General features: G+C 31.7%; 1 protein-coding gene across 5 annotated transcripts in view; it reads left to right on the forward strand.

Moving 5' to 3' along the window:
* The first annotated feature begins 227 nt into the window (after positions 1 to 227).
* Positions 228 to 27,231, forward strand: part of Duox (dual oxidase) — a 99,598-nt gene continuing 72,594 nt past the window's right edge. The window contains exons 1-2 of one of the 5 annotated variants that reach the window (XM_075295283.1): positions 228 to 339; positions 18,212 to 18,582. In XM_075295283.1, coding sequence (XP_075151398.1) covers positions 18,471 to 18,582 — 112 coding nt within the window. In that variant the 5' untranslated portion in view covers positions 228 to 339; positions 18,212 to 18,470. Of the gene's footprint in view, positions 375 to 465; positions 819 to 7,752; positions 7,930 to 18,211; positions 18,583 to 27,231 lie in introns of those variants that run through there. The other 4 variants (XM_075295282.1, XM_075295284.1, XM_075295285.1 and 1 more) reach the window with 4 other exon arrangements.

Below are 27,231 nucleotides of genomic sequence, written 5' to 3' on the forward strand. Positions count from 1 at the left end.
TATTTGAAACCTCTGTGCCAAGTTCTTTAAATTGTTTACCCCCAGATTGGGAACCTATGTGGTAAGCATAATAAACATCTTGTTTTGAATAACAATTCAATATTGAGAAATAATTTTTTTCTTAATTCTCCTTTTCGTTTTTTGTGTCTCTGCATCGCTTTTTGTGTCTCTGCATCGTTTTTGTGCCCAGCTGTTTGGTGGATTAAAGACTGAGACTCAACACACATGTTTCCCCCAGCAAACATTTTCAGTTATTAACGGACTTTCAGCGGTTGCGGACGACCTAAGCGGGAGAATAATAAGCAGCACCCACTTGACTCGATAAGTAAATCCGGAGCGGTAAATATCTATCATTGAAAGAATTGTTTCAAAGAGTAAGCGAAACAAGAAGTATAAGAAACTTCAAAACAAAGCAGATGACCTACGAGAAGAGAAACCAAAGGCATCGCTACTAAGATCTCGCACAATCGTCTAAATGATTGAGAGAGTATGTGAGGGACCACAGTCATAAATAGCCCACGATAAAGACTTTAAGGTTGTTGTGTTCGTCGCCCCACAACGGGGCTAAAGTAATTTGATGAAACCAAAATATTTGCAGTTAATTATTGAAGAAACCAAGCCGTGGATAAGATGAAGCTTTCAAATACAAATCGTTTGCCAAAGTCTAAAACTCGCGGTAGATAAATCGGAATCTTAATTCTTGTAATTGCTAGCAATAACGCAAAGCCATTTATTGGCAGCAGCTATTCGTTCGACAGCTTCAAGGGCTTTGCGGTATGTTCGCTCGCTCGTTCGTTCATTATTCCATAACAAGCAAAGTAAAAAGCAAAAAAAATTAACCATAAGAAGTTCACAGCAAGAAAAAAGCATAAGAAAAATTCCACACAATTCAAATCCATTATAAAAAATCATTTATTTTTATTATTTCTATTGAGCAAAAGTTGTTATAATGACGTGGAATGGCATGTTGCGAGTGTATCCGTTAGTGTTTTTGTCCGTCTCCGTGGTCATGTGTAGCTTCATAACTCGCTAACCGAATGAATGGTGCGTCCCGTGTGTGTATGTGTGTCGCGCTTATGATCGCGGTTCAGTTGAAGGAAAAAGAAGCAATTTCACCCGAAAATAATTTCTTCTTTGCACCAACGACAATAAATAATACAATAACAACAATTACCAGAAGATAACCCGTATTCGCTCACCAACGAAAAGTGAATGTACAAATGTTTTGGAGTTTTTCATACGACGCGGTGCTGCCACATTAATTTAATGTTTTAATACTTGAGTATATTTCGTAGATGTAACACGTAAGAACATTTTTACCAAAAATTGCATAAAAAGTGTATATCAACGGTTTTGTTATGGATCATACGTAACATAATCTCCCTTTGTTAAAGTAGGACCAAAGAAACGAAAATTGTTCATACACGCAAAGAAAACAAAACGTTTGGAAAACGTGTACCGAAAACGTTTTTCTTTTGTTAGAGTTTTTTGAATTGTTTCGAAAAGTATACACTTTTATCACCAAAAAAATTCGTTTGTTACACAATTTTTATTTTTTCAATAAAAAGAGTTATTTTTGAACCAACAACACAGTCCATTTCGTTTATATCAAACACTGTTCTTTTCTGACTTTAGGTCTTTAATAAGACACATTTTACAGTTCATAGTAAAAATTTAATATAGTAGAATGTAATGTTGAAAATTTTTTCGGAATCTTCCGACCATATCTGGAATATATGTAAAAAAAAAAAAACTTTGGTCGAAGCAGGGATCGAACCCACGACCCTTGGCATGCAAGTCCGACGTAGCAACCACTGCTCCACGGTCCCAAACTAAATGCATTTTTCTGTTAAATAAACTTTGTTTAATCGGCTCGTGGGCGCCGCAAGCTATGCTATATTAATATAACTTATATGGATAATTAGCTATTGATGACAATAACAGCTACGTAGCTCAGTGGATAGTGTGCTGCCTTACAAATTGCATGGTCCGCGGTTCGATTCTCAGTGCAGGCGAAAGGTAAAAAAAACTTAAAAATTTATAAAATCGTATAATTTCTTCTACATTGTTTGTATTACAGAAAAAGGTGTTAAGAACTAAAACACTTTGTGGAAGTGAAAGATGCGAGGGAAAATGCAAGTAACCAGAAAAAAATTTTTTTGAGTTAGTCTTTATGAAATTGCTTTTACATCCTGGAAAAGAATAAACGTTTATCACAAAAAGTATATACTTTTCTTCCAAATACACTTCCTTTCAACGAAAAGCAAATGAGAAACGAACTTTGTTTGTCTAAAATTTCGTTTGGAGGAAAGAATTATTTTTTTGCGTGTAGTAAAGTTTTAAAAAGCAAATCAAATAAGAAATAGCTAAAATCGAAAGGAGGCGACAATAATAACACCCTAAACCAATCAAATAAATATATCTTAACTTTTGAGCTGTATTATCAAAAGAATAGAAAAAGTTTCGTTATATTAACGAAATGTGTCGTTAAAAGTCAGACAATGAAACAAATTCGTTAATACAATGAAATTCTTCGTTATTATAACGAATTTTCTATGTTTCGTTATATCAAAAAATTTTCGTTGGCTGGATTTTAATGAAAGTTTCTTTGTGTGTTGCTAATGGGAATTTTATTGACATGTAGTTGATTAACACATATATATGGGAGTTTCATTTAAACCAGCTTGCACGATGCCTTCACATATTTTAAACCGAATCTGAAGACGACCGGTTCAAAAGTTTGGATACTATCATGTGAAAATCGGGCGCCAGTTCTAAAATACGATAGATCATATTTCATACAATTTTATTTCAAAAACCTGAGCGGATAGAGGTGATATCAAAATGCATGATGAGCGATACCTTCTGATATGTACAGATATTGCATAAGATATGGTAAATCTGTTGCTACCCAGCAAACAATGCAACCAAAAAAGCAGTGAATATACTTTTTTATCTGGAATGGTGCATAATTGGGCGGAAGTCATCGTTTTGAGCATCCGCTGCATCGATATCACATTACTTCTTCAGGTGTGTTAACATAGTACCCTACCTTCTGTCATTTTTATATTCATAATTTATTATGGTTAGGTTAGGTTATGTTAGTATAGGTGGTAGTCCGATTTATCAGGCTCACTTAGACCATTGAATCCATTGTGATACCACAGTGATGAACTTTATTATGGTTATAAATAAATAAATAAATCTTCTGAATTGGGTATAATGAAACATAACCATAGATCTAGTTTTAAGCCAACATGGCTTTCCTTCAGTCACGTTCGCCTTTTTGTACCAACATCACAATTGAATTTCATGAATTTCTTATAATATTGAGTATAATTTGCTGGCAGCTCTTATTTGCACATTCTTATTATATCTCGATCATAGACTCAGCGGTACCAGTGATGACGAAAAATTTAGAAAGCCATATTTTTATTTCGATAATTTTTTTTTAATTTTATCTAACGTTTATTGTATTGTTTTTTTTTTTATTTTGTCTTTTTTTAATTGTCTATCTGTTTTTACATCATTCAGTATTGAATTGTTTTACATAAGTTGACAATCCGCTAAAGAATTTGTATTTTTTTAATAATAAAATATGCATATACATATATGCTTTAGGCTTATTAAATTAATTTGAAAAACAAAGTATTCGTTAATTTTCAAGAAGATTTTTTGGTGTGGTTTATAAACAACAACAAGAAACATGTTCAGTATACTATATGAAAACCATGTATGGCCGAAAATTCGGTCATCCTAATGACGACTGCTGCTAAAAAAAATAGGGTGGAAAATTGTTTGATGTAGGATCTGTAGTAAATTGAAGACATTTAAAGTCTTTATAATCGAACTATCAGGCGATAAATTTAATATGAAAATTTTCAGGAGAATTTGATGGGACATACACAGAAAAAAGTCCATAGTTAAACTAATTCTGCATTTAACTTATTTTTATTGCAAAAAAAATCTTTATCTTATAACATATTTCTTTTATTATTACTATTATTATTTTTTTTATTGTCCTTATCCCAAGTACGTCTCAAACATTTTATGGGCTAAACGTGTGAAATAAAGCAGAAGAAAATGTTCATAATAATTTTCGTTCATTTTTTCTTATGTGAGAGAGTGCAATTTCCAAAATTGTTGCGCAAAAGTCTTCATCAGGACATTACATTTTCCTTGTTTTTGTTTTGTTGATATTATGGAATATACTACATTGTGCCAACTTTGAACCATTCCAGATAAAAAACGGGTTTTGTTGTATTTTGTTGTTATAGGCTTTACGAAATCTGAACCGATTTCGATGAAATTTAGCGATTGGTTAGTATATATGAAATAAATTCAATAGCTTCGTACTTTTGTTTTGTTTTTAATAAAACATATGTTTTATTTTAATATTATATAAAATGCAAGTACCGATTTTTCGGAAAAATGTTACGATTTTTCTTGATTGTGGGTATTCCAAAAAGTATAGTACAATTTATTTCAATTTTCTTAAGAGATAGTTATTTTTTTTCCTACAAACTAGTTTGCTTTTTTCTGTGTACGGCTACCTCAAGACTATTAATTCAAAAGGGTTTCCGAAGATAAATTTGTAGTATTAAATTTTTTGATTCGGCACGTAAATTCTGTAGATTTATATAGTGGAAGCTTACACTGAAAAAACAGTGAACCCACCAGGAAAGATAACTTTCGATTAATTTTAGAAAATTTGGAACTTTTTTAGAAAATTTTAACTAAACGGTATTACAAGCGCTGGCATCACTCCGATATGGCAAAAATAAGTAAATATTTTTCGACAAATTCAAGAAAATTTATTAGACATAACTAAATTTTTTCAGTAGTTGAAGAAAATTTTGTAGTTTTAAGAGAAATCTTGGAGTTCAAAATTGCAAGAATGTCTTTAGTGACATACGAAGTTCATGATGGACACATTTTTGGTAAAATTTACAAATTTAAAGAAATAATGAACTATTTTGTAAGAAATACGAAATTAGGAAATCTTTATGCTTTATTTGGGTATAACTTTTTCCCGTTTTTTAGTTCATTTAACTAACATACGCAAAAAATTATTTGACTAAAATAAACTTTTTCCAAACATAATGATTCTATGAACTAATATAAAGTTAATATGGCTTTAGTGAAATAGAGAGTTCACTTTTTTTTGAGTGTATGGATCTAAATTGTATATATGGGGTTATATATAAATAAAGACCAATACTAATGATATTTAATGTCCTTTATAAGTCCAACATTAATTTCGGCAAGTCAGTCAAGAAGTCAAATCAAGAGATCTGGCTATGTCACTCAAAAAATAGTGAACCAACCTGGAAGAACAATTTAGATTAATTTTAGAAAATTTTAACTAAACTGTATTACAAACGCCGAGATAACAAAAATAAGCAAATCTTTTTCGACAAATTCAAAAATATTGTCTAATAAATGTTTTTATTATTATATTTATCACTTGTTAAAGAAAAGTTTGTAGTTGGAAGAAAAAAAAATTGGAGTTCAAACTTTCAAAAGTATAAAGACACGCCATACGAAGTTCAAGATAGGCGCATCTTCTTTGAAAATTTTTCAAACTTCATGAAACTGCCTTTAAATTTATTGACTTTTTGTATCTTGGCTACAAAGCAAAAACCATTCCATAATAGGATATGTTTTTCGATAGATTATTTTAATGTCGTTTTTTCTTGAAAAATAGCATAATTTCTAATTGAAGTCGAGTCTGAAATTTGGAAATTTAAGTTGTCGTTAATACGTTTTTAAAACACTTTGGCAACACATGAAGAAAAAAGCTGAAGAAACGAAAAGATTGAGATGTGTTTCCTATAGCCAAGTACCCAAAACTCAAACTTAAAAAAGAATTGTATCTTAAATGTGTCCTTACCATAATTCTCTGCTTCATTGACTTGGAATCAATAACAAAATCATTCGGTTAAAGACAAAATCTTTGGAGCCGGGCATGTTTTTTCTGTTTAGAGTTATATTGACAGAGCGCTCCAAACATTGATCCATATAAACTAAGTTTATTTTCTTTTGAAAATAACTCCCATTTCAGAATAATTGGATAAAAGTAGCATCAACATATATTAAACCTAGACAGATATAGCTCCTTTTCGAACTTGATTTGCCAAATTTTCGGGCGAAAACTTCATTATTGAAGGATGTAGTGGACAAATGGGCGAATATCGTTAGATCTTACAATTTCACCCAGGCCAAGAATATTATTCTGTATTAATATGATCATAAATCGATATTTCGATGTGTTAAAAAAATACAGAACATTAATAAACTGAACCTGAGCGAATCGGCAATAATATCTCATTGCTATCACGAAAACAATACGAATGCAGATTTTGCTTAGAATTGAAGACACATTTCTGTAATATAACATTGTTTTCCTTGTCCAAAAGTCGATAAACTTTTTAGTGAAGTCGTATTGTCCTTATAATTAAATGATTTGATGTAAAAATGGGTATCATAACATGAAAGAAAATTTTTTTGGGCTAAGGTCAACTTGGCTTTAATAATCCAGAAAAATTCTTTAAAATTAATGAAATTGTCGTTGAATTTGTTGTCTTTTAGCATCTTGACTACAAAGCAAAAAATCGTTTAAAAATAGGACATGTTTTTCAGCACTTTATTTCAAAGACGTTTTTTACTTGAAACATAGCATAATTTCTACTGGAAGTCGAGTCTGCATTTGGAAAATAAAGTTGTCGTTAAATTGTTTTTAAAGGACTTTGATAGCATATGAAGAAAAAAGTTGAAAAAACGAACAATTAAAATTTGCTTCCTACAATCAAGTACACAAAACCCAAATTTAAAAGAGAATTGTGTCCTAAAAATATCCTTACTTGAATTCTCCGCTTCTTTGACTCGGAATCAATACCAAAATTGTCGTTAAATTATTTTTAAAGGACTTTGATAGCATATGAAGAAAAAAGTTGAAAAAACGAACAATTAAAATTTGCTTCCTACAATCAAGTACACAAAACCCAAAGAGAAAGAGAATTGTGTCCTAAAAATATCCTTACTTGAATTCTCCGCTTCTTTGACTCGGAATCAATACCAAAATTGTTAATGTAAAGACAATATCTTTGGAACCGGGCATGATTTTTTCCGGTGTAGTTGCGTGTTTGATAGTAAAGCGTAAAAATGGGTGCACGACAAAACTTTGAGTCTCTCTGCACCTATATCATAAGTCATTTTAAATTTATTTCAGACGAACGAATGGTTCCGTGTTGACTCTGCTTCAAATTTCGTTTCCAAACAAGTAATTGTTTTCCGAATATTTTGTTCCTTTTGCCCTTGTCGAGACACTAGTCCCTTGTACTTGTAATAGACCAATCATCTGGCAACTCCGGATAATTTTATGTTATATACGGATTTTGATAGTTGCTGATCGAGCCCGTTTAGCAAAAACAATAGTATCGCCACCTTTGAATTCCCCAACTCTTCAAACAACGGTCAACATGTGAAATAGTTATCCCTCTTAATAGAGCAAAAAATAAATAATATTAACCGAAAATTGTATAATTTCTAAAAAAAACATAAAATGAAACCATGCAAAATTATATGTTGCTCCAAAAAAATACACAAAACGCTAATGTATAGAAAATAATTAAGAAAGAAAATATGAAGCAATGGAATAACATGGCTTGAAAGATTCCAACAACAAGAGTGAGACAGAGAGAGAGTGTGAGAGCCGCAAAAAAAGAGAAAATAGCATAAGTTAAACTTGTTGCGGAAAGAAGTGTTATAGAGTAACACAAAACGAATAGTAAGAGTGGGTGTCAACACAAGAAAGAATGGTTAATGAAGTTAAAATACAAATTTAGCCTTTGGCAAAAGTGTCCAGCAGTAACAACAAAAACTAGAGAACAAAGAAGGCCAAACACTTTCAACTTCAAGTTTACACAGGTAGCACAAAGCATCATACATTTCTATCTAATTCAGATGGGAAGAAACTATGACTGTGTTTTTGTTTTGTCTTTAAACGGTATTTGTTGGAGTTAGAGATGTCTCTATGGACTTTTCGAACAGCGGTGTGCAAATATACACAAACAGTATTTTTTCATTTCTCCCAAACGAAACAGGCAGACATGGATGGAGAAGTTGATGTTTTGAGGAGAAATAATAAATAGTTGCTTAAATTGTCATACACAAAATGCATGGTAGTAAATTAAAATTGCATCGCTAAAAAATATATACAAATTATCTTTAAAAAACTTCAGCAGTCGACATTAATTCCCATTTCACAAAAATAGATACGTATAACACCTGATATATATATTTTGATGATCAAGTTTATGGTACAATATAAATTATGTCAATTTAACTTTTTATATAGGTTTTCGTTCGTAGAGACCTGTATAGATTTAAATACATTTACTTCAATAATTACAAAATTTTTAAGCACATACACCCAGAAAAAAGTAGCCCTTCTGTTAGTTAAAATGAACTCATTGCGAAGAAAGTTGAACTTCGTATAGTTCCAAACACATTTTTATTTCTTCGAACGATGTGATTTTCGTTGAAATTAGGTAAAGGGTGATACGGTCAAAATTTGATCAATATAAACTTGACGTATTTCTTTCAATTTTGCATTTGAAAAACCTGAACACCCCTCATTTTGAAGGTGTGTGTGTAGAATGTTGCTCCTATTTTGATTTTGGAATCCACTCTTCAGTTGTCAGAATGCCGTCCAAGCAAGAAGAGCAGCGTATCAAAATTTTGCTCGCGCATCGCGAAAATCCGAGCTACTCACACGCAAAGCTGGCAAAATCGCTAAAAGTTGCCAAATCAACCGTTACAAATGTAATTAAAGTATTTGGGGAACGTTTGTCGACAGCCAGGAAGTCTGGATCGGGGGGAAATCGAAAACCGGAAGCCGTTGAGACGACAAAGAGAGTAGTTTCAAGCGAAACCCTAACATCTCTCTCCGAGATGCCGCAAATAAGCTGGGTGTATCGTCTACAACCGTGCATCGAGCCAAAAAAACGAGCCGAACTATCGACTTACAAGAAGGTAGTGACTCCAAATCGCGATGATAAACAAACTACGACGGCCAAAGCGCGATCCCGGAGGCTGTACACGACGATGCTAACGAAGTTTGACTGTGTGGTAATGGACGACGAAACCTACGTCAAAGCCGACTACAAGCAGCTTCCGGGACAGGAGTTTTATACGGCAAAAGGAAGGGGAAAGATAGCAGATATTTTCAAGCACATAAAGCTGTCAAAGTTCGCAAAGAAATATCTGCTTTGGCAAGCCATCTGTACCTGTGGCTTGAAAAGCAGCATTTTCATAGCTTCCGGGACTGTCAACCAAGAAATTTACGTGAAAGAGTGTTTGAATAAACGTCTGCTGCCTTTCCTGAAGAAACACGGTTCTTCCGTACTGTTTTGGCCGTATTTGGCATCTTGCCATTACGGTAAAAAGGCCATGGAGTGTTGCGCCGCCAACAACGTGCAGGTGGTTCCCAAGGACAAGAACCCTCCCAACACGCCAGAGCTCCGCCCAATTGAGAAATACTGGGCTATTGTCAAGCGGAACCTAAAGAAGACCAAAAAACTGCTAAGGACGAGCAGCAGTTCAAGGAAAACTGGCTTTCTGCGGCGAAGAAGGTGGACAAGGTGGCTGTACAAAATCTGGTGGCAGGTGTCAAGCGTGAGGCCCGGCAATTCGGATTTGGAAAAGCGAAAGACTAACTGAATATTATACTAATTGAACTTGAAAAAGAAATTTAATGTGATTTTTTAAATAAACGATTTCAGCGATTTACACGCATTTTCCCTTGACCAAATTTTGACCGTGTCACCCTTTAATATGCATTCCATATATTAGTTAACATTTTCCTATATTTAATATATATATATATATATATATATATATATATATATATATATATATATATATATATATATATATATATATATATATATATATATATATATATATATATATATATATATATATATATATATATATATATATATATATATATATATATATATATATATATATATATATATATATATATATATATATATATATATATATATATATATATATATATATATATATATATATATATATATATATATGGATTGATTTTATTGAACTTTTTTCATTCATTTGGACAAATCTTACATATTTGTGGTAAACTGTTTACTTCAAAATGAGAACTGCTTACCTTCGTTTTCAAATAATATTTATTTATTTATATAAGCAATTTTTTCTTCTATAAAATACATGTTTTATTAGTATACTTATTTAAAATCAACAGCATCGACTGGCCTTGAAATATTAGTTTATTATTCCACTATTTCCAATTTCCATGGAATGCAATTAATATGCATTCCATATATTAGTTAACATTTTCCTATATTTAATATATATATATATATATATATATATATATATATATATATATATATATATATATATATATATATATATATATATATATATATATATATATATATATATATATATATATATATATATATATGGATTGATTTTATTGAACTTTTTTCATTCATTTGGACAAATCTTACATATTTGTGGTAAACTGTTTACTTCAAAATGAGAACTGCTTACCTTCGTTTTCAAATAATATTTATTTATTTATATAAGCAATTTTTTCTTCTATAAAATACATGTTTTAGTAGTATACTTATTTAAAATCAACAGCATCGACTGGCCTTGAAATATTAGTTTATTATTCCACTATTTCCAATTTCCATGTAATGTTATCAACTGTAAAGCGCAATATTCTTCTTCTTGTACCTTTCACTTTTAATAAGTTGCTGCCTAACGATTTTGTCCTCCTTTTACAATTTCAATACCTACAAATACAAAAAATCATAAACCAATTTCTTTCACAAAAGGTTAGCGTCACTGAATATAACCTGATAATTGAAGACGAATTAATTATTATTAATTGTTACCCGTATTCTTCTGGTATTTTCTCTCTAATTAAAAAAAAAACAAAAACAAATATTTTATATATTTTATTTGGTGTTCATTATGTTATTTTACTAAATTATTGTTTAACTATCCGTAATTCATAACAACACGATTCCAACTAAAAAACAACCAACGCGCAAACATATCAATTTCATCGATTACAGGTATCGATAAAAGGCAGATAAAAGAAATATAGGGAAATTTCCTATAATCTAACAAGTGTGTTTCCTTAAGTTTTGAAAGGATTGAATACTTCTTAGTACGAATGAACTAAAATATTTTTCTATGCCAAGTGTTATTCGTATGTATGATAAGCTTTCTATAATAAAAGAAGTCAGAATTATCATTTTATAGGAATTTTTACTAAATTTGAGGAAACTTGGGTTTAGTTCGATTTTTGTTTATTTTTACGAATGCTTTGTTATCAGTGAATAAAATTTTCTTTTTCAGTAGTAAATTCTTATACCCAGCGAAGAAAATAGTATAAGCAAAATTCCATGCCTTATTCTAGTTAATGAACTATTCCTAAAGTTTAGGATTTTTTTACTGAAACAAGTAAATTTTATTATTTCACACAAGAATTTACATTAATGGAAATAAAATGGCTAAAATAAATTGATGAACATTTTTTCTTTTAGTTTAGAATGCACTTTTTTCTGGGTGTATTACTCTATCATATTATGGCGATCTTGTCTTAATGAATTCATTATTTTCGTTTTCATATTTAAATGACTTGGAAACTTCGAATGTTAGATTTTGCTTTCGTTGTTTGCCTTTGAGCAGGAGGGATAATGAATGTGCAATTAATGGCCCATTTTCTAGACGAGCATATAATTCAATCTAAATACTCACTTTCTACCAAATACGAAAGTTATACAACTTTCGCAAACATTTGGTATAATAGAAGTTGAATAAATATTCAGTGATTTGATAAAAATGCTCAAATAACAAAAAAAGCGTAATCCTATTATGCTTGCTTGGTATATTGTAAGCAAGACCACATAGGAATGTTCGCAATTACTAAGTATTACGTTTGCAATTTACCATGTTACCGTGTTCAATGTGAATGTTGACTGGTTTTTGTTTTTAAATTTCCTAAGGGGAGCAAAATTTGTAATTAAGAGGACAAATGAATTATGATCCAGAATCAGTGTTCGAAAATGGGATTAATTCGTCACATAAGGCTTACAATGAAAAATGACACAGAATTCAATGATGCAAAAAAAATTATATATAAAACTTAAGTCTACAGTAAATAAAAATAATTATTCCTAGATTCCTACTATAGAATGAACTTTATAATCGGAATACAAGGTGTGATTATAAAACTTTGGAAATTAAGTTTCAAAAAAAATTTACCCCCAGTGTCCATTACGAAGCGCAAAGAGGAATCTTTCTCATCACATCTTTACAGATCAATTTAGTATATATCTATTTCAAATAAAGATACACTGAAAGAAACGTTTTCGCTTTCGAGGAACGGCATTTTATATATACGGGTTTTGAGAAATTTTAAAAAACAAACTTTGAACTTGTTTCCTGTAAAATTCACTTTTTAGTCTTAGCGTACTTTGGAATGTAAGACATCGATATAATAAGGCGTATAACAATAATATATTTGTTAAACACAGTTTCCGGTTGATCAAAGTTTTTAAATAATGGTTTAGGGTATAAAAATAGAAAGTCACCGCCAATATACCTACCCAGCAAAAAAAGCGTCGCCAAAAATGTAATGAAAATATTCTTTTTGGATCCGTAAGTGATGCAAAATTGACGCAGAAGCGATGAATTTAACATAGGCTTGTCATAGGACGGAAGTCCTCCATTTCAACAGCCGTTGCACTGAATTTGCATCACTTCTTTAGGTGTGATCAGAATTCAATGTTTTGGATGTAAATTTCAATGATTTCAATGATGCAAAAAAAAATATATATAAAACTTAAGTCTACAGTAAATAAAAATAATTATTCCTAGATTCCTACTATAGAATGAACTTTATAATCGGAATACAAGGTGTGATTATAAAACTTTGGAAATTAAGTTTCAAAAAAAATTTACCCCCAGTGTCCATTACGAAGCGCAAAGAGGAATCTTTCTCATCACATCTTTACAGATCAATTTAGTATATATCTATTTCAAATAAAGATACACTGAAAGAAAAGTTTTCGCTTTCGAGGAACGGCATTTTAGACAAGCAAATATTTCTTTCGACGCTAAAAAACTTTATTTAAAAACAAATAAAAAGATTCGAAACAATTCTTGAATCGTTTGTCATAAATTCGGGCCACTTCCTCGAGATAAAAGTCCGGGACAATCCAGGCGAATCCCGGCCATCTGGCAAGTCTAGTGTTAAGTAATAATATTTTTTTTTTTTTTTGAAGACTATATATTCACATACTTTATTTATGCTTATGAATTTCTACTCATGTGGTAAAACTCTATGATGAGCTCCGATAGTTTACATATATGTTTTGGGTGATAATACTCTTTCTCTGGTAGTAGAAATGCCACCTCTATATTGCGAACATACGGGTGGCATATATCGATGCCCTCATTCCAGAGTACGCTAAGTCGACTTAGCATGTTTTGATGGAGTTCGCTGTTTTTTTTCGCTGTTTTCGGATTGATGTGAATTGCATCCTGTCAAAAGTTCGAATTTATTGGACATTTCTATCAAAAGTTATGGTTAATATTGTACTTAGCCTGTGACTAAAGTTTTAAAAAATGTCCAATCCAAAAAAGGGCGGTCTTAAGTGGTCTAAGTAATTTTAGTCATGTTCTACTATCACTATTTTGAGTTCGTACATACTAAAAAAAATTTTTTTTAATATGATTTTAAGACCGAAAAAAGGGAATTTCTATCTTAAATATACGGGTTTTGAGAAATTTTAAAAAACAAACTTTGAACTTGTTTCCTGTAAAATTCACTTTTTAGTCTTAGCGTACTTTGGAATGTAAGACATCGATATAATAAGGCGTATAACAATAATATATTTGTTAAACACAGTTTCCGGTTGATCAAAGTTTCTAAATAATGGTTTAGGGTATAAAAATAGAAAGTCACCGCCAATATACCTACCCAGCAAAAAAAGAGTCGCCAAAAATGTAATGAAAATATTCTTTTTGGATCCGTAAGTGATGCAAAATTGACGCAGAAGCGATGAATTTAACATAGGCTTGTCATAGGACGGAAGTCCTCCATTTCAACAGCCGTTGCACTGAATTTGCATCACTTCTTTAGGTGTGATCAGAATTCAATGTTTTGGATGTAAATTAAAAAATTCTGTCATATTTTATCAAATAAATAATTTTTATAATTTTTAATGGATTCTAACGATTGTCGGAAACGTTTAACCTCAAATATTTTCAAAAATTCAAAATTTTTTTCAGATTGGATTTAGCATTTTTGTCGACAAAATTTAAATGATTTGTACCATTTTATGAATTCTTATTCTGTTTTTAATCTATTGGAGACAAAAAAGTTAAAATTATCCATTAAAAGTATGAAAAAACCAAGTTATAAAAAATTGAATTAAAAGAACTTCTTGGATAGTTAAAATAAAGAACATCATTGGGAGCAGTGTTGGTCAAAATTTATTCTTAATAACGAATAAAAAAATAATGAATAAATTCGATTTAGTTTTTATTTGGAATAACAAATAATTTATTTTTTAACAAATAACTTCAATTTATTTGTTATCTTTTTAATTGTTATTTGAAAGTTTCAAATAATATACGTATGTGAAAAAAAAATTTTCTCAGATGCTTCCCTTGTTTGTTTCTTGCACACTTGTTTCTCATTACCTCCTTCGCTTGAGAACGTTTTAGGCGTTAATATATCTGGTACTCTTCAAACGCATCCTTACCATGTCGCCTCTTAAGGTGAGATATGAAGTTTGATGTTGAATTTTTTTCTCCTTTTATCTTAACAAAATCAGGCTCACATTTCACGCAAACAGCACTGATATTCTTTACTCCGTCTTCTAAAATTCTGTAGAATTTTCTATTAAAAATGGAAAAACCAGATTCACTTGGTTCCGGTTCCATTTCTAGTTATAAAGACAATTATCGCTCCTCAAAACAAGATTATTTTATCAGAAGAATTCAATAATCAATTAATTTTTTTCGATTCAAAAAAATTATTATTTGTATGACAAATAACAACTAACGAAATAATTATAATTATTTGTGACACAAATAAACAGATAACAGTTGAAATTTGATTTCAAAAAATTCCAAATGAAAAATAACGAATAAAAAATTATTTGTTATTTGTTATTTGAATAAAAATGTATTGAATAACGCCCAACACTGATTGGGAGTGCATCTTCTGGAAGTGCTTTTAAAGTTGTGCCTTTAGAAGACCTTCCAAATTTTTTTGCTGGGTATGTAAGTACAACCAATGTACGGTTATTTACTGTCCTTATATATATCCTTAAACTGCTTCATTAATTTTTGAAAAAATTGGCAGAAAATACATGTTATTTGTTTTAATTTATATGAGTTAGATAACATTTTTTAAGTGACTAAAGTAAAACAAGTATATACGGCCGTAAGTTCGGCCAGGCCGAATCTTATGTACCCTCCACCATGGATTGCATAGAAACTTGTACTATAGACTGTCATCCAAACGAATTACTTGGGTCGCGGTAACACTTGCCGATGGCAAGGTATCATAATACTTTTAACACCGTCTTCTCAATTGTAAGTTAGTCCATACACCGACGAAAAAGACTGTTTTTCATATGTTCGGGTGTAAAAATTATATGTTTGGAACTCAAATTTTTAAACACAATAATTTTAAGTGCAACCATATAATGTTCATAAACTAGCATAACGTGTTTGGGACATATATGTTAATATGTTAGAACATATTACGTTTGGGATCTTCATAAAAACTAACGAAAGGGCACTATACACTGAAACCAAGCATGCCCGGTTCCAAAGATTTTGTCCCTACTTTAACAATTTTGGTATTGATTCCGAGCCAATGAAGCGGAGAATTCAAGTAAGGATACTTTTAAGACACAATTCTCTTTTAAATGTCAGTTTTGTATATTTGACTCTATGAAGCAAATTTTAATTTCTCGCTTTTTCATCTTTTTCATATGCAATAAAAAGTCCGTTAGAAATAAGACTTCCAGTAGAAATTATGCTGTGTTTCAAGTAAAAAACGTCTTTAAAATAAAAAATAAAAACATGTTCTAGTTTTTAACGATTTGTGCTTTGTAGTCAAGATACAAAAATGCAACAAATCTTTCATGTTATGATACACTTTCTTTCATGTTATGATACACATTTTCAAGTCAAATCACTTAATTATAAGAACAACACGACTTCATTGAAAAGTTTATCGACTTTTGAACATGGAAAAAACTTTATATTCGAGAAATGCGTTTTCTGAGCTAAGCTAAATTTGCATTCTTATTCTAAGGACATGAAATCTTTGGCCTCACGACAATATTTTTTTCAGTGTACTCTTTTTAGAGTTGTGACGGTAAAATGAAAACATTGGAAAACAGTGAAAAATTAAACAGTAAGATCTATAAAACAATGTTTAGTTCCTCATTATTAATAAGTAGTGGACATTGAGTTCGAGTTTTGCCACTAAAATTATTTCTCATTTTAGCGGCAAAACTCGAATCGGTAATACCAGAATAACATTACAACTTTTTTCGACAAATTGTATTATAACTTGGTGGGGAATGATTCGGTTTATATGGAGCTATATATAATTATGCACCGATGTGGACCAATTTTTGCATGGTCATTAGAGACCATATACTTACACCATGTACCAAATTTCAGCCGGATAGGATGAACTTTGCTTCTCTTAGAGGCTCCGCAAGCCAAATCTGGGGATCGGTTTATATGGGGACTATTTATAATTATGGACCGATATGGACCAATTTTTGTATGGTTGTTAAAGACCATATACTAACACAATGTACCAAATTTCAGCCGGATCGGATGAAATTTGCTTCTCTTAGAGGCTCCGCAAGCCAAATTGGGGGATCGGTTTATATGGGGGCTATATATAATTATTGACCGATGTAGACCAATTTTTGCATAGTTGTTAGAGACAATATACTAACACCATGTACCAAATTTCAGCCGGATCGGATGAAATTTTCTTCTCTTAGAGGCTCCGCAAGCCAAATCTGGGGATCGGTTTATATGTGGGCTATATATAATTACGGACCGATGTGGACCAATTTTTGCATGGTTGTTAAGGACCATATACTAACACCATGTACCAAATTTCAGCCGGATCGGATAAAATTTGCTTCTCTTAGAGGGTCTGCAAGCCAAATTTTGGGGTCCGTTTATATGGGGGCTATACGTAAAAGTGGACCGATATGGCCCATTTGCAATACCATCCGACCAACATCAATAACAACTACTTGTGCCAAGTTTCAAGTCGATAGCTTGTTTCGTTCGGAAGTTAGCGTGATTTCAACAGACGGACGGACGGACGGACGGACATGCTCAGATCGACTCAGAATTTCACCACGACCCAGAATATATATACTTTATGGGGTCTTAGAGCAATATTTCGATGTGTTACAAACGGAATGACAAAGTTAATATACCCCCCATCCTATGGTAGATGGTATACAAATTAGAGATATCAGATAAAGCAAAGGGTGAATAGCATTCAGTAAATATCAATCAAATCATTAACAATTTGTGCAATTTGAAGCATATCGCAATATTCGGTGAATAACTCAACCTGTGAAGAACGAAAAGCCCCTTTCCGTGCAGATGTACATTCCATTTGACATTGTCATAGCACCAAAACATGTGAAGAAGAATCTCAAACATTAACACGGCTGACGACAAGATATACTCATGCACTACTACGATTCACTTTAGTTTTTCTATTGTATTCGAGTTTAATTTTATTTCTTTTAAATTCTCAAATCCGTCCGTCACGAATTCCGGCACGACGACCATCAACGAATATTAATTAACATTCGCGACAAAACGAGAAGAAAAAAACCAAAAATTTAGCGTTGACCAAAACAAAAACACTAAACTAAGTAATGGGCTAAATAAAAACACAAAGTCAATACCACGATTCGGCTAGTTCAAACCAGCAAAACCCCAACACATTATGAATCACTAGACTCTTTGGAACTGAATGGAATGGTGTAGAATATACGAAGAGCTGCTCCATAACAAAGCGATTTCAAGTATTCCTCTTTATCTTCTCCTCTCTTCGTTTCAGATTAATCAAAATGTTGTGATATTCCAAAGCGGCATGTTTATAAAAATAAAGCGACACGCGAAATTTATTAAAATAAATACAAATATAAGATAATCGTTCAATCTACCCTAATGTATGTGTGAAATAGAAGTGATATTAAATTGTAATCTTAAGTATTCTATGCAATCTTATTTTTGATTTACGAATGTGTTTCATTACAACGACAAATCACCGCCACCAACACTACCACCATAATCACTACCAATAATATTTCTACAAAATGTCCTTTCACGCCTGCTCGAGAATCGGCCATCATGTGAAGGCATTCCCCCTCAAAATATGGTTAAGTTTAGCAGTAATACTCTTAGTTTCATTGGATGTCAATTGTTATGGTAAGTGAAGATATTTTTTTTATTTGTAATAACTATTTCAAACTTGTATCTCATACAGTATTGCAATACGTACTTCAGATTTTAATACGTACACGCAAGGCAATTTTAGACCAACGGAATTATCTTTTATTGTTAAGATTGTTTTTTTGGGGAGAAGAGTGGCAAGGTGTACAATACACAAAGATTTTTTCGTAATTTTATTTGTGTGTACCATATACCAAGGTAGGAGTATATGAGAGGTTTAATACAGGAGGCACCGTAGTGCAATGGTTAGCATGCCATTCCAAAACGTTTTTTTTTTGTCACAAAGAAAATTTCGTTACCATACGTCAAGAACATCGTAAACCTTTGGAACAAAAACTTTTTTACAAAGGTTTTTATTTTGGCATTATAGGAATTATGTAGTATAACGGTACTGTCACACTGGGCAACTAAGTGATTCGACTTAAAATTAGGTATCCTAACATGAAAGAAAATTTCGTTCTACTATGGTCAACGTGGCTTTAATACTTCTGAGGAAGTCTTCAAAATTAACGAATTTTTTTAACTTTTTGCATCTTGGCTACAAAGCTGAAAAGCGTTTAAAAATTGGAGACTTTTTCAACACTTTATTTTTAAGAATTTTTGACTTGAAACAAATGATAACTTCTACTTATAGCCGAGTCCGAAGTTCGAAATTTATTTTGTAATTAAAGGTTGGTATTAAGTTCGAGTTTAGCCGCTAAAATCATCATTTTTTCACTAAAGTGAAAACTAAAAAAGCCATAAAATTATACATGTTTGTTGTAGATTTCATTATAACTTGATGGGGAATATCCCAAAGCAAATTTTCACAAAGTTTGTATTCCTTAAAATGGATTATTAAAAAAAAGTAATCCTGAAAAAATGAATATTTTAGCGGCTAAACTCGAACTTAATACACACCTTAACAAGTTTTTTTTTGGACTTTGATAGAAAATGAAGAAAAAGACTGAAGAAATTATTAAATGAAAATTTGTTTCCTAGAATCAAGTACGCAAAACTTAAATTTAAATGAGAATTGTGTCTTAAATGTTTTCCTATTTCAATGCTCCGCTTCTTTGGCTCGGAATCAATACCAAAAACACAAAATCTTTGGAACCGAACATGCTTTTTTCAGTGTAGTTTAACAAGTTGGCTGATAAGTCCCCGGTCTGACACATAGATGGCGCTAGATCGCTAGTATTAAATGCATATTATTTTATATAGTACCAACCTTCAAATGATTCGTGTCAAAATTTGACGTCTGTAAATCAATTAGTTTGTGAGATAGAAAATGTTTTTAATGTTTAATGTTTTTTTTTAATATTGTATAAATATAAATGTGTAAATTAAAAAAAAAAAAAAAACAAAAAAAGTGTTCGGTCGGAGCAGGGATTGAACCCACGACCCTTTGCATGCAAGGCAGACATGCTAACCACTGCTCCACGTGGCAAACAAATGTATGTTTCTGTTAAATAATGTTATGTTTGCATGGGCTCGTGGGCGCTGCAAACTATGCTATATAAATGTAACTTATAACGATAATTATCTGTTGGTGACCATGAGAGCTACGTAGCCCAGTGGATAGTGTGTTGGCTTACAAACTGTATGGTACTCGGTTCGATTCTCCGTGCAGGCGAAAGGTAAAATTTAAAAAATTTTTAAAAGTGAATAATTTCTTCAACATTATTTGTATTACAGAAAAAGGTGCCAAGAATTAAAATATTTCGTGGAAGTGAAAATAACGAGTATGTTAGGGAATGAGCACAATCGTCTTTGGGAAAAATTCTTCCAAGCACATAATATTTTTGGGCTCAAATATAATATAATATGTTCACATAAAACTAACATATTAATGTTTCGGCAGTATCCAATAATATATGTGCTTCCTGCAAAATATGTTTGGAACATATGTTAAAGAAGCGATTTTTTTTTAGGGTGCATCCATACGTTTATTACACGCCTGTTTCTCAAGGAAAAAATTGCAAATCACTTTTAATAATAAATTTCAAATTATATAGTATTTTTTAGAAAAATATAAATGGTGTTTTGACGTCTTAGCATATTAGAAAAATAGTTTGAAATCAAATTTACACTGAAAAAACTATTGTCGTGAGCAGGGCTGGCAAAATTGGCTCGACTCCAGCATTTTTCATCAGCTCGACTTCGACTCCGGACTCCGGAGTCGACTCTGGGTAATATAACTAAATCTCATTTTAATACCACTAATTTGTAGTTCTATTGTGAGGGTACCGTAAGTGAATCGATATAAAGTATCGTATTTATTTATGTGTGCAAAAAAGGTCTTAATTTCACATTAGATGCCAATTGAACTCTACATTTCAAATTTAGGGCAATGTTTAATAAATAAAGTAATGATATAAATACCCATCATAATATGAGAAGATACCAACAGTATATGTACTTGTGGACCAAAATTATTCATACTATCTCAAATCCTTTAAATTTGTTGCGAGCTATATAAAGGTTTATATTCCCATATGCCTGAATTTGAATCTGAATCGATTTAGACAAAATTGTATATACTTCTACAAAATCTATGTACTTAAAATTTAAATCTAACGTTATGGGACGTAACACAATTTAACCAAAAAATAAAAATGCAAGGAAAATCTAAAGTCAGGCGGGCCGATTATAATATACTCTGCACAACTTTGTATTTAGATCTACATTTTTATAAAATCTCAAATCAGACTTCTACAAAATCTCGGGCAACATTTGGGAAATATTTATAATTGTTTAGACAATTTCGCAAAAATGCATTTATGATTCATTCATTGAAAAATTTGAAAATTTGAGTCATTTCTACAAGTTTTTGACTTAGCAGTGAGTATCAGTGAGCATACAATTTTGGAAAAAAATTTTGTCTAGTAAATAAAATTTTGCAAAATTTTATATAGAAATAAAATTTTGACTAAATTTTCTATAGAAACAAAATTTTGACTAAATTTTCTATAGAAATAAAATTTTGGCAAAATTTTCTATAGAAATCAAATTTTGACCAAATATATAGAAATAAAATTTTGAATAAAATTTTTATAGAAATAAAATTTGGCAAAATTTTTTATAGAAATAAAAGTTTGAAAAAATTATTAATAGAAATACAATAAAAAAATGTGTAGCAAAAAAAATTTTGCAAAATTTTCTATAGAAATAAAATTTTGCAAAATATTCTATAGAAACAATATTTTGACTAAATTTTCCATAGAAATAAAATTTTGACTAAATTTTATATAGAAAAAAATATTTCTATAGTAATAAAATTTTGAATACATTTTTTATAGCAATGAGTATCAGTGAGCATCAGTAAGATAGAAAATTTGAGAAAATTTGCTATAGAAATAAAATTTGACAATTGTTTCTTTTAGAAATAAAATTTTAAAAAAATTATCAATAAAAACACAATTTTAGAAAAATTTTTGTATAGTAAATAAAATTCTGCAAAATATTCAACAGAAACAAAAATTTGACTAAATTTTCTATAGAAATAAAGTTTTGACCAAATTTTCTAATAAAAAAATCTATTACTATAAAATTTTGGCAAAATTTTCTATAGAAATAAAATTTTGACCAAATTTTATAATAAAAAAATCTACTACTATAAAATTTTGGCAAAATTTTCTATAGAAATAAAATTTTGACTTAAATTTTTATAGAAATAAAATAATCAATAGAAATAAAATTTTGAAAAAAATTTTGTGTAACAAACAAAATAGAAACAAAATTTTGACTCAATTTTCTATAGCAATATAATTTTGACTAAATTTTCTATAGAAAAAAATATTTCTGTAGTAATACAATTTTGAATAAAATTTTGACAAAATTTGCTATAGAAATAAAATTTTGACAAAACTTTTTATAGAAATAACATTTTGACAAAATTTTCTGTAAAAACAACTTTGAAAAAATTTTCTGTCAATATTCCACATATGTATATGGCCTTAAAATAAAATTTAAAAAAAATAATTTCGATTGTTCGAAATATTTCAAATAAATTGATATGGGCATTGAAATGGATCGATCCAGTCCATCTGCTAGTCTAACATTCTAGGAAACATAAAAAGATAGATGTAATTGGAAGTTGATTTTCATTTACAATCATGCTGTACATTGATCGAACGAATAACGCAATGGAAACTAATTTGCGTAAAAACTTGCTTAGTTACAAAAATGTGGAGTGTTTTAAAAAATTTGGTTTAGCCGGAGTCGGAGTCGAGCAAAATTTTTACGACTCCGACTCCAGCAAAATCTTCAGACTCCGACTCCAAGACTACGACTCCACAGCCCTGGTCGTGAGGTCAAAGATTTCATGTCTTTAAAATACGAATGCAAATTTTGCTTAGAATAGAAAACGCATTTCTCTAATATAAAGCTTGTTTCCTTATCCTAGTCGATAAACTTTACAATGAAGTCGTATTGTCCTTATAATTAAGTGATTTGACTTAAAAAAGGGTATCATAAGATGAAAGAAAAATTTTTTGGGCTAAGGACAACTTGAATTTAATAATTCAAAAAATTCTTTAAAATTAATTAAATTGTCTTTAAATTTGTTGTCTCTTGCATCTTGACTACAAAGCAAAAAATCGTTCAAATATAGGACATGTTTTTAAACACTTTATTTTAAAGACATTTTTTACTTAAAACATAGCATAATTTCTACACGAAGTCGAGTCTGAATTTGGAAAAGAAAGTTGTCGTTAAGTCGTTTTTAAAGGACTTTGATAGCATATGAAAAAAAAAAACTGAAAAAAACGAAAACCTACAATTTGCTTCCTAAAAGCATGTATACAAAACCCAAAATTAAAAGAAAATTGTGTCTTAAAAGTATTCTTACTTGTATTCTCCGCATCTTTGGCTCGGAATCAATACCAAAATTTTTAAAGTAAAGACAAAATCTTTGGAACCGGGCATGCTTTTTTTCAGTGCAGGATCCGTAATGTAAAACGCCGTTCGGAGTCGGTTATAAAAAGGAAGTACTTGTCATTGACCTAAACATAGAATCGAGTAACACTCATTTATAAGATAGAAGTTCACCACCATAATGGACTGAATGGTCTAAGTTAGCCTAAATAATTGGGTGCCACAATATCTGAATATATTTATCAGTTATATTGGAAAAGTGAGATCAGAAATTTAATATATGTGCAAAAGTGTTGAACTATGTGGATACCATATTAAATATGTACCAGTGATAACCGTATATGACAACTTAAAACTAGACTGAAAATTATGCAAATACTTTGAAAATAGTCAATTTGTTAAATTAATTGTATGGGAAATCTTGAAAGTTCATCCGTTTGGGGATCAAATTTCATGTCAATAGCTTCGTTATTGAAGACTGTAGGAGTACGAAATTGAAAAACGACTAATCAACTTCTTTCCAAAAACAGTTGACTTTTTTCATTCTTCCAATTCGATTCGTCGTATGATTTTTTTTTTTTTGCAAATTGGCTCAAATTGACTTTTTATGTTAGCCAATATCCAAAAAATGTTAACTAAAACGTAGACGGGATTAGAAGGGAACATGATGTAGATGTTATAAGGTAACTCTGAGTGTATGTGTGGATGCTATCATTTATTAAAAAATAGAAGTTTACACCAAACACAATAATATTCTCTCCACAAATAAAATTTAGACAAACATCGTTTGCCATTTTCGTTGTAAAAAAATTTGTTTGGAAGAAAAGGCTAGATTTTTTGTGATACTCTTAAATAATGGTTTTGTCGTGAGGCCAAAAATTTCTTACCCTAAAAATGCGAATGCAAGTTTTGCTTAGCATAGGAGATGCATTTCTCTGACATAAAGTTTTTTCTTTGTCCAAGAGTCGAGTAAGAATTCGGAAATTTAAGTTGCCAACAGCACGGTTTTAAATGACTGTGCTTGAACATGAAAACATAACATAATACTTTATTGAAAAGAAAATAAATATATTCCAACTTATGAACTACAAAAACTTCTACAGATTTGGCTCAGCTTTATATCTAGGTATACCGATATGAAATGAGCGTTTTTTCATGTGGTACCCATTTTCCACACTTTTGAATCTTTCCCATAGCTTTTAAACGTTGTTTGTTGTGCAACATTTAACATTGCTCCCATTTGCTTTTGACTCTCCATCCAATATCGTTTGCAATTCGGCGTCTTCAAACTTTTTTGGTGGTCTTCCGCGTTCTTCATTTCTCCTATCAATCATTATTTCTGAACCGTTGAAACCATATTTTGCATGTTGCTTCTGATAGAGCATGAACACCATAGCCTCGACAAGCATTCGATGTGACTCTGAAGCACTTTTCTTCAAATGAAAACAAACACATGCTAATGCTTTCCGCAAATCATCACTTTCTGGTCAAAAATTTGACATTTTTAACACGATGAAAAAATATGAAGTTGTCTCTTCAATGACTTGATGTATATTTAATATTTTTCACAGATGTCATAAAAGGTGATACGGTCAAAATTTGGTCAAGGGAAAACGCGTGTAAATCGGTGAAATCGTTTATTTAAAAAATCAAATTAAATTTATTTTTCAAGTTCAATTAGTATAAAATTCAGGAAAAATATTGCCGGGCCTCACGCTTGACACCTGCCACCAGATTTTGTACAGCCACCTTGTCCACCTTCTTCGCCGCAGAAAGCCAGTTTGCCTTGAACTGCTGTTCGTCCTTAGCAGTTTTTTTGGTCTTCTTTAGGTTCCGCTTGACAATAGCCCAGTATTTCTCAATTGGACGGAGCTCTGGCGTGTTGGGAGGGTTCTTGTCCTTGGGAACCACCTGCACGTTGTTGGCGGCGCACCACTCCACGGCCTTTTTACCGTAATGACAAGATGCCAAATCCGGCCAAAACAGTACGGAACAACCGTGTTTATTCAGGAAAGGCAGCAGACGTTTATTCAAACACTCTTTCACGTAAATTTCTTGGTTGACAGTCCCGGAAGCTATGAAAATGCTGCTTTTCAAGCCACAGGTACAGATGGCTTGCCAAAGCAGATATTTCTTTGCGAACTTTGACAGTTTTATGTGCTTGAAAATATCTGCTACCTTTCCCCTTCCTTTTGCCGTATAAAACTCCTGTCCCGGAAGCTGCTTGTAGTCGGCTTTGATGTAGGTGTCGTCGTCCATTACCACGCAGTCAAACTTCGTCAGCATCGCCGTGTATAGCCTCCGGGATCGCGCTTTGGCCGTCGTATTTTGCTTATCATAGCGATTTGGAGTCACTACCTTCTACCTTCTACAATAGCCCAGTATTTCTCAATTGGACGGAGCTCTGGCGTGTTGGGAGGGTTCTTGTCCTTGGGAACCACCTGCACGTTGTTGGCGGCGTACCACTCCACGGCCTTTTTACCGTAATGACAAGATGCCAAATCCGGCCAAAACAGTACGGAACAACCGTGTTTCTTCAGGAAAGGCAGCAGACGTTTATTCAAACACTCTTTCACGTAAATTTCTTGGTTGACAGTCCCGGAAGCTATGAAAATGCTGCTTTTCAAGCCACAGGTACAGATGGCTTGCCAAACCAGATATTTCTTTGCGAACTTTGACAGTTTTATGTGCTTGAAAATATCTGCTACCTTTCCCCTTCCTTTTCCGTATAAAACTCCTGTCCCGGAAGCTGCTTGTAGTCGGCTTTGATGTAGGTGTCGTCGTCCATTACCACGCAGTCAAACTTCGTCAGCATCGCCGTGTATAGCCTCCGGGATCGCGCTTTGGCCGTCGTATTTTGTTTATCATAGCGATTTGGAGTCACTACCTTCTTGTAAGTCGATAGTCCGGCTCGTTTTTGGCTCGATGCACGGTTGTAGACGATACACCCAGCTTATTTGCGGCATCTTGGAGAGAGAGGTTAGGGTTTCGCTTAAAACTACCGGCAACTCTCTTTGTCGTCTCAGCGGCTTCCGGTTTTCGATTTCCCCCCGATCCAGACTTTCTGGCTGTCGACAAACGTTCCCCAAACACTTTAATTACATTTGTAACGGTTGATTTGGCAACTTTTAGCGATTTTGCCAGCTTTGCACGCGAGTAGCTCGGAATTTCGCGATGCGCGAGCAAAATTTTGATACGCTGCTCTTCTTGCTTGGACGGCATTTTGACAACTGAAGAGTGAATTCCAAAATCAAAATAGGAGCACCATTCTACACACAAAACCTTCAAAATGAGGGGTGTTCAGGTTTTTTAAATGCAAAATTGAAAGAAATTCGTCAAGTTTATATTGACCAAATTTTGACCGTATCACCCTTTAGCAAACAAAAAAAAAACTGAGCGCTCGTTCACAACAAATGTTCCCTATCGAGACATTTGTATGTAGACGCTCACTTTATGCCGATATACCTGGTATTTTATAAGAGACCAAATTGATGTAAAATAGTTGATTTATTTGAAAGAAAGCTATTAAAAAACCTTCTATACCAATATTTGTAAGTAATCGATTAAATATTACTAGTATAAATTTGAAATTAATGGATTGTGATTGCACATGAAGAAAAACAGACACAAAAAATCACACTCACGAACAAATTCACGTTCACGATTAAATTCAACCTCACCAATTTTAATCACCTTCATGGATTTTATCACGCTTAAGATTTAAATAGTGTCCATTGTTTGATTGAGAAACATATTTTAATTTTGCTA

The sequence above is a fragment of the Haematobia irritans genome, chromosome 2 (genome assembly GCF_050003625.1).
Source record: "Haematobia irritans isolate KBUSLIRL chromosome 2, ASM5000362v1, whole genome shotgun sequence".
In the NCBI taxonomy this organism is placed as follows: Eukaryota; Metazoa; Arthropoda; class Insecta; order Diptera; family Muscidae; genus Haematobia; species Haematobia irritans.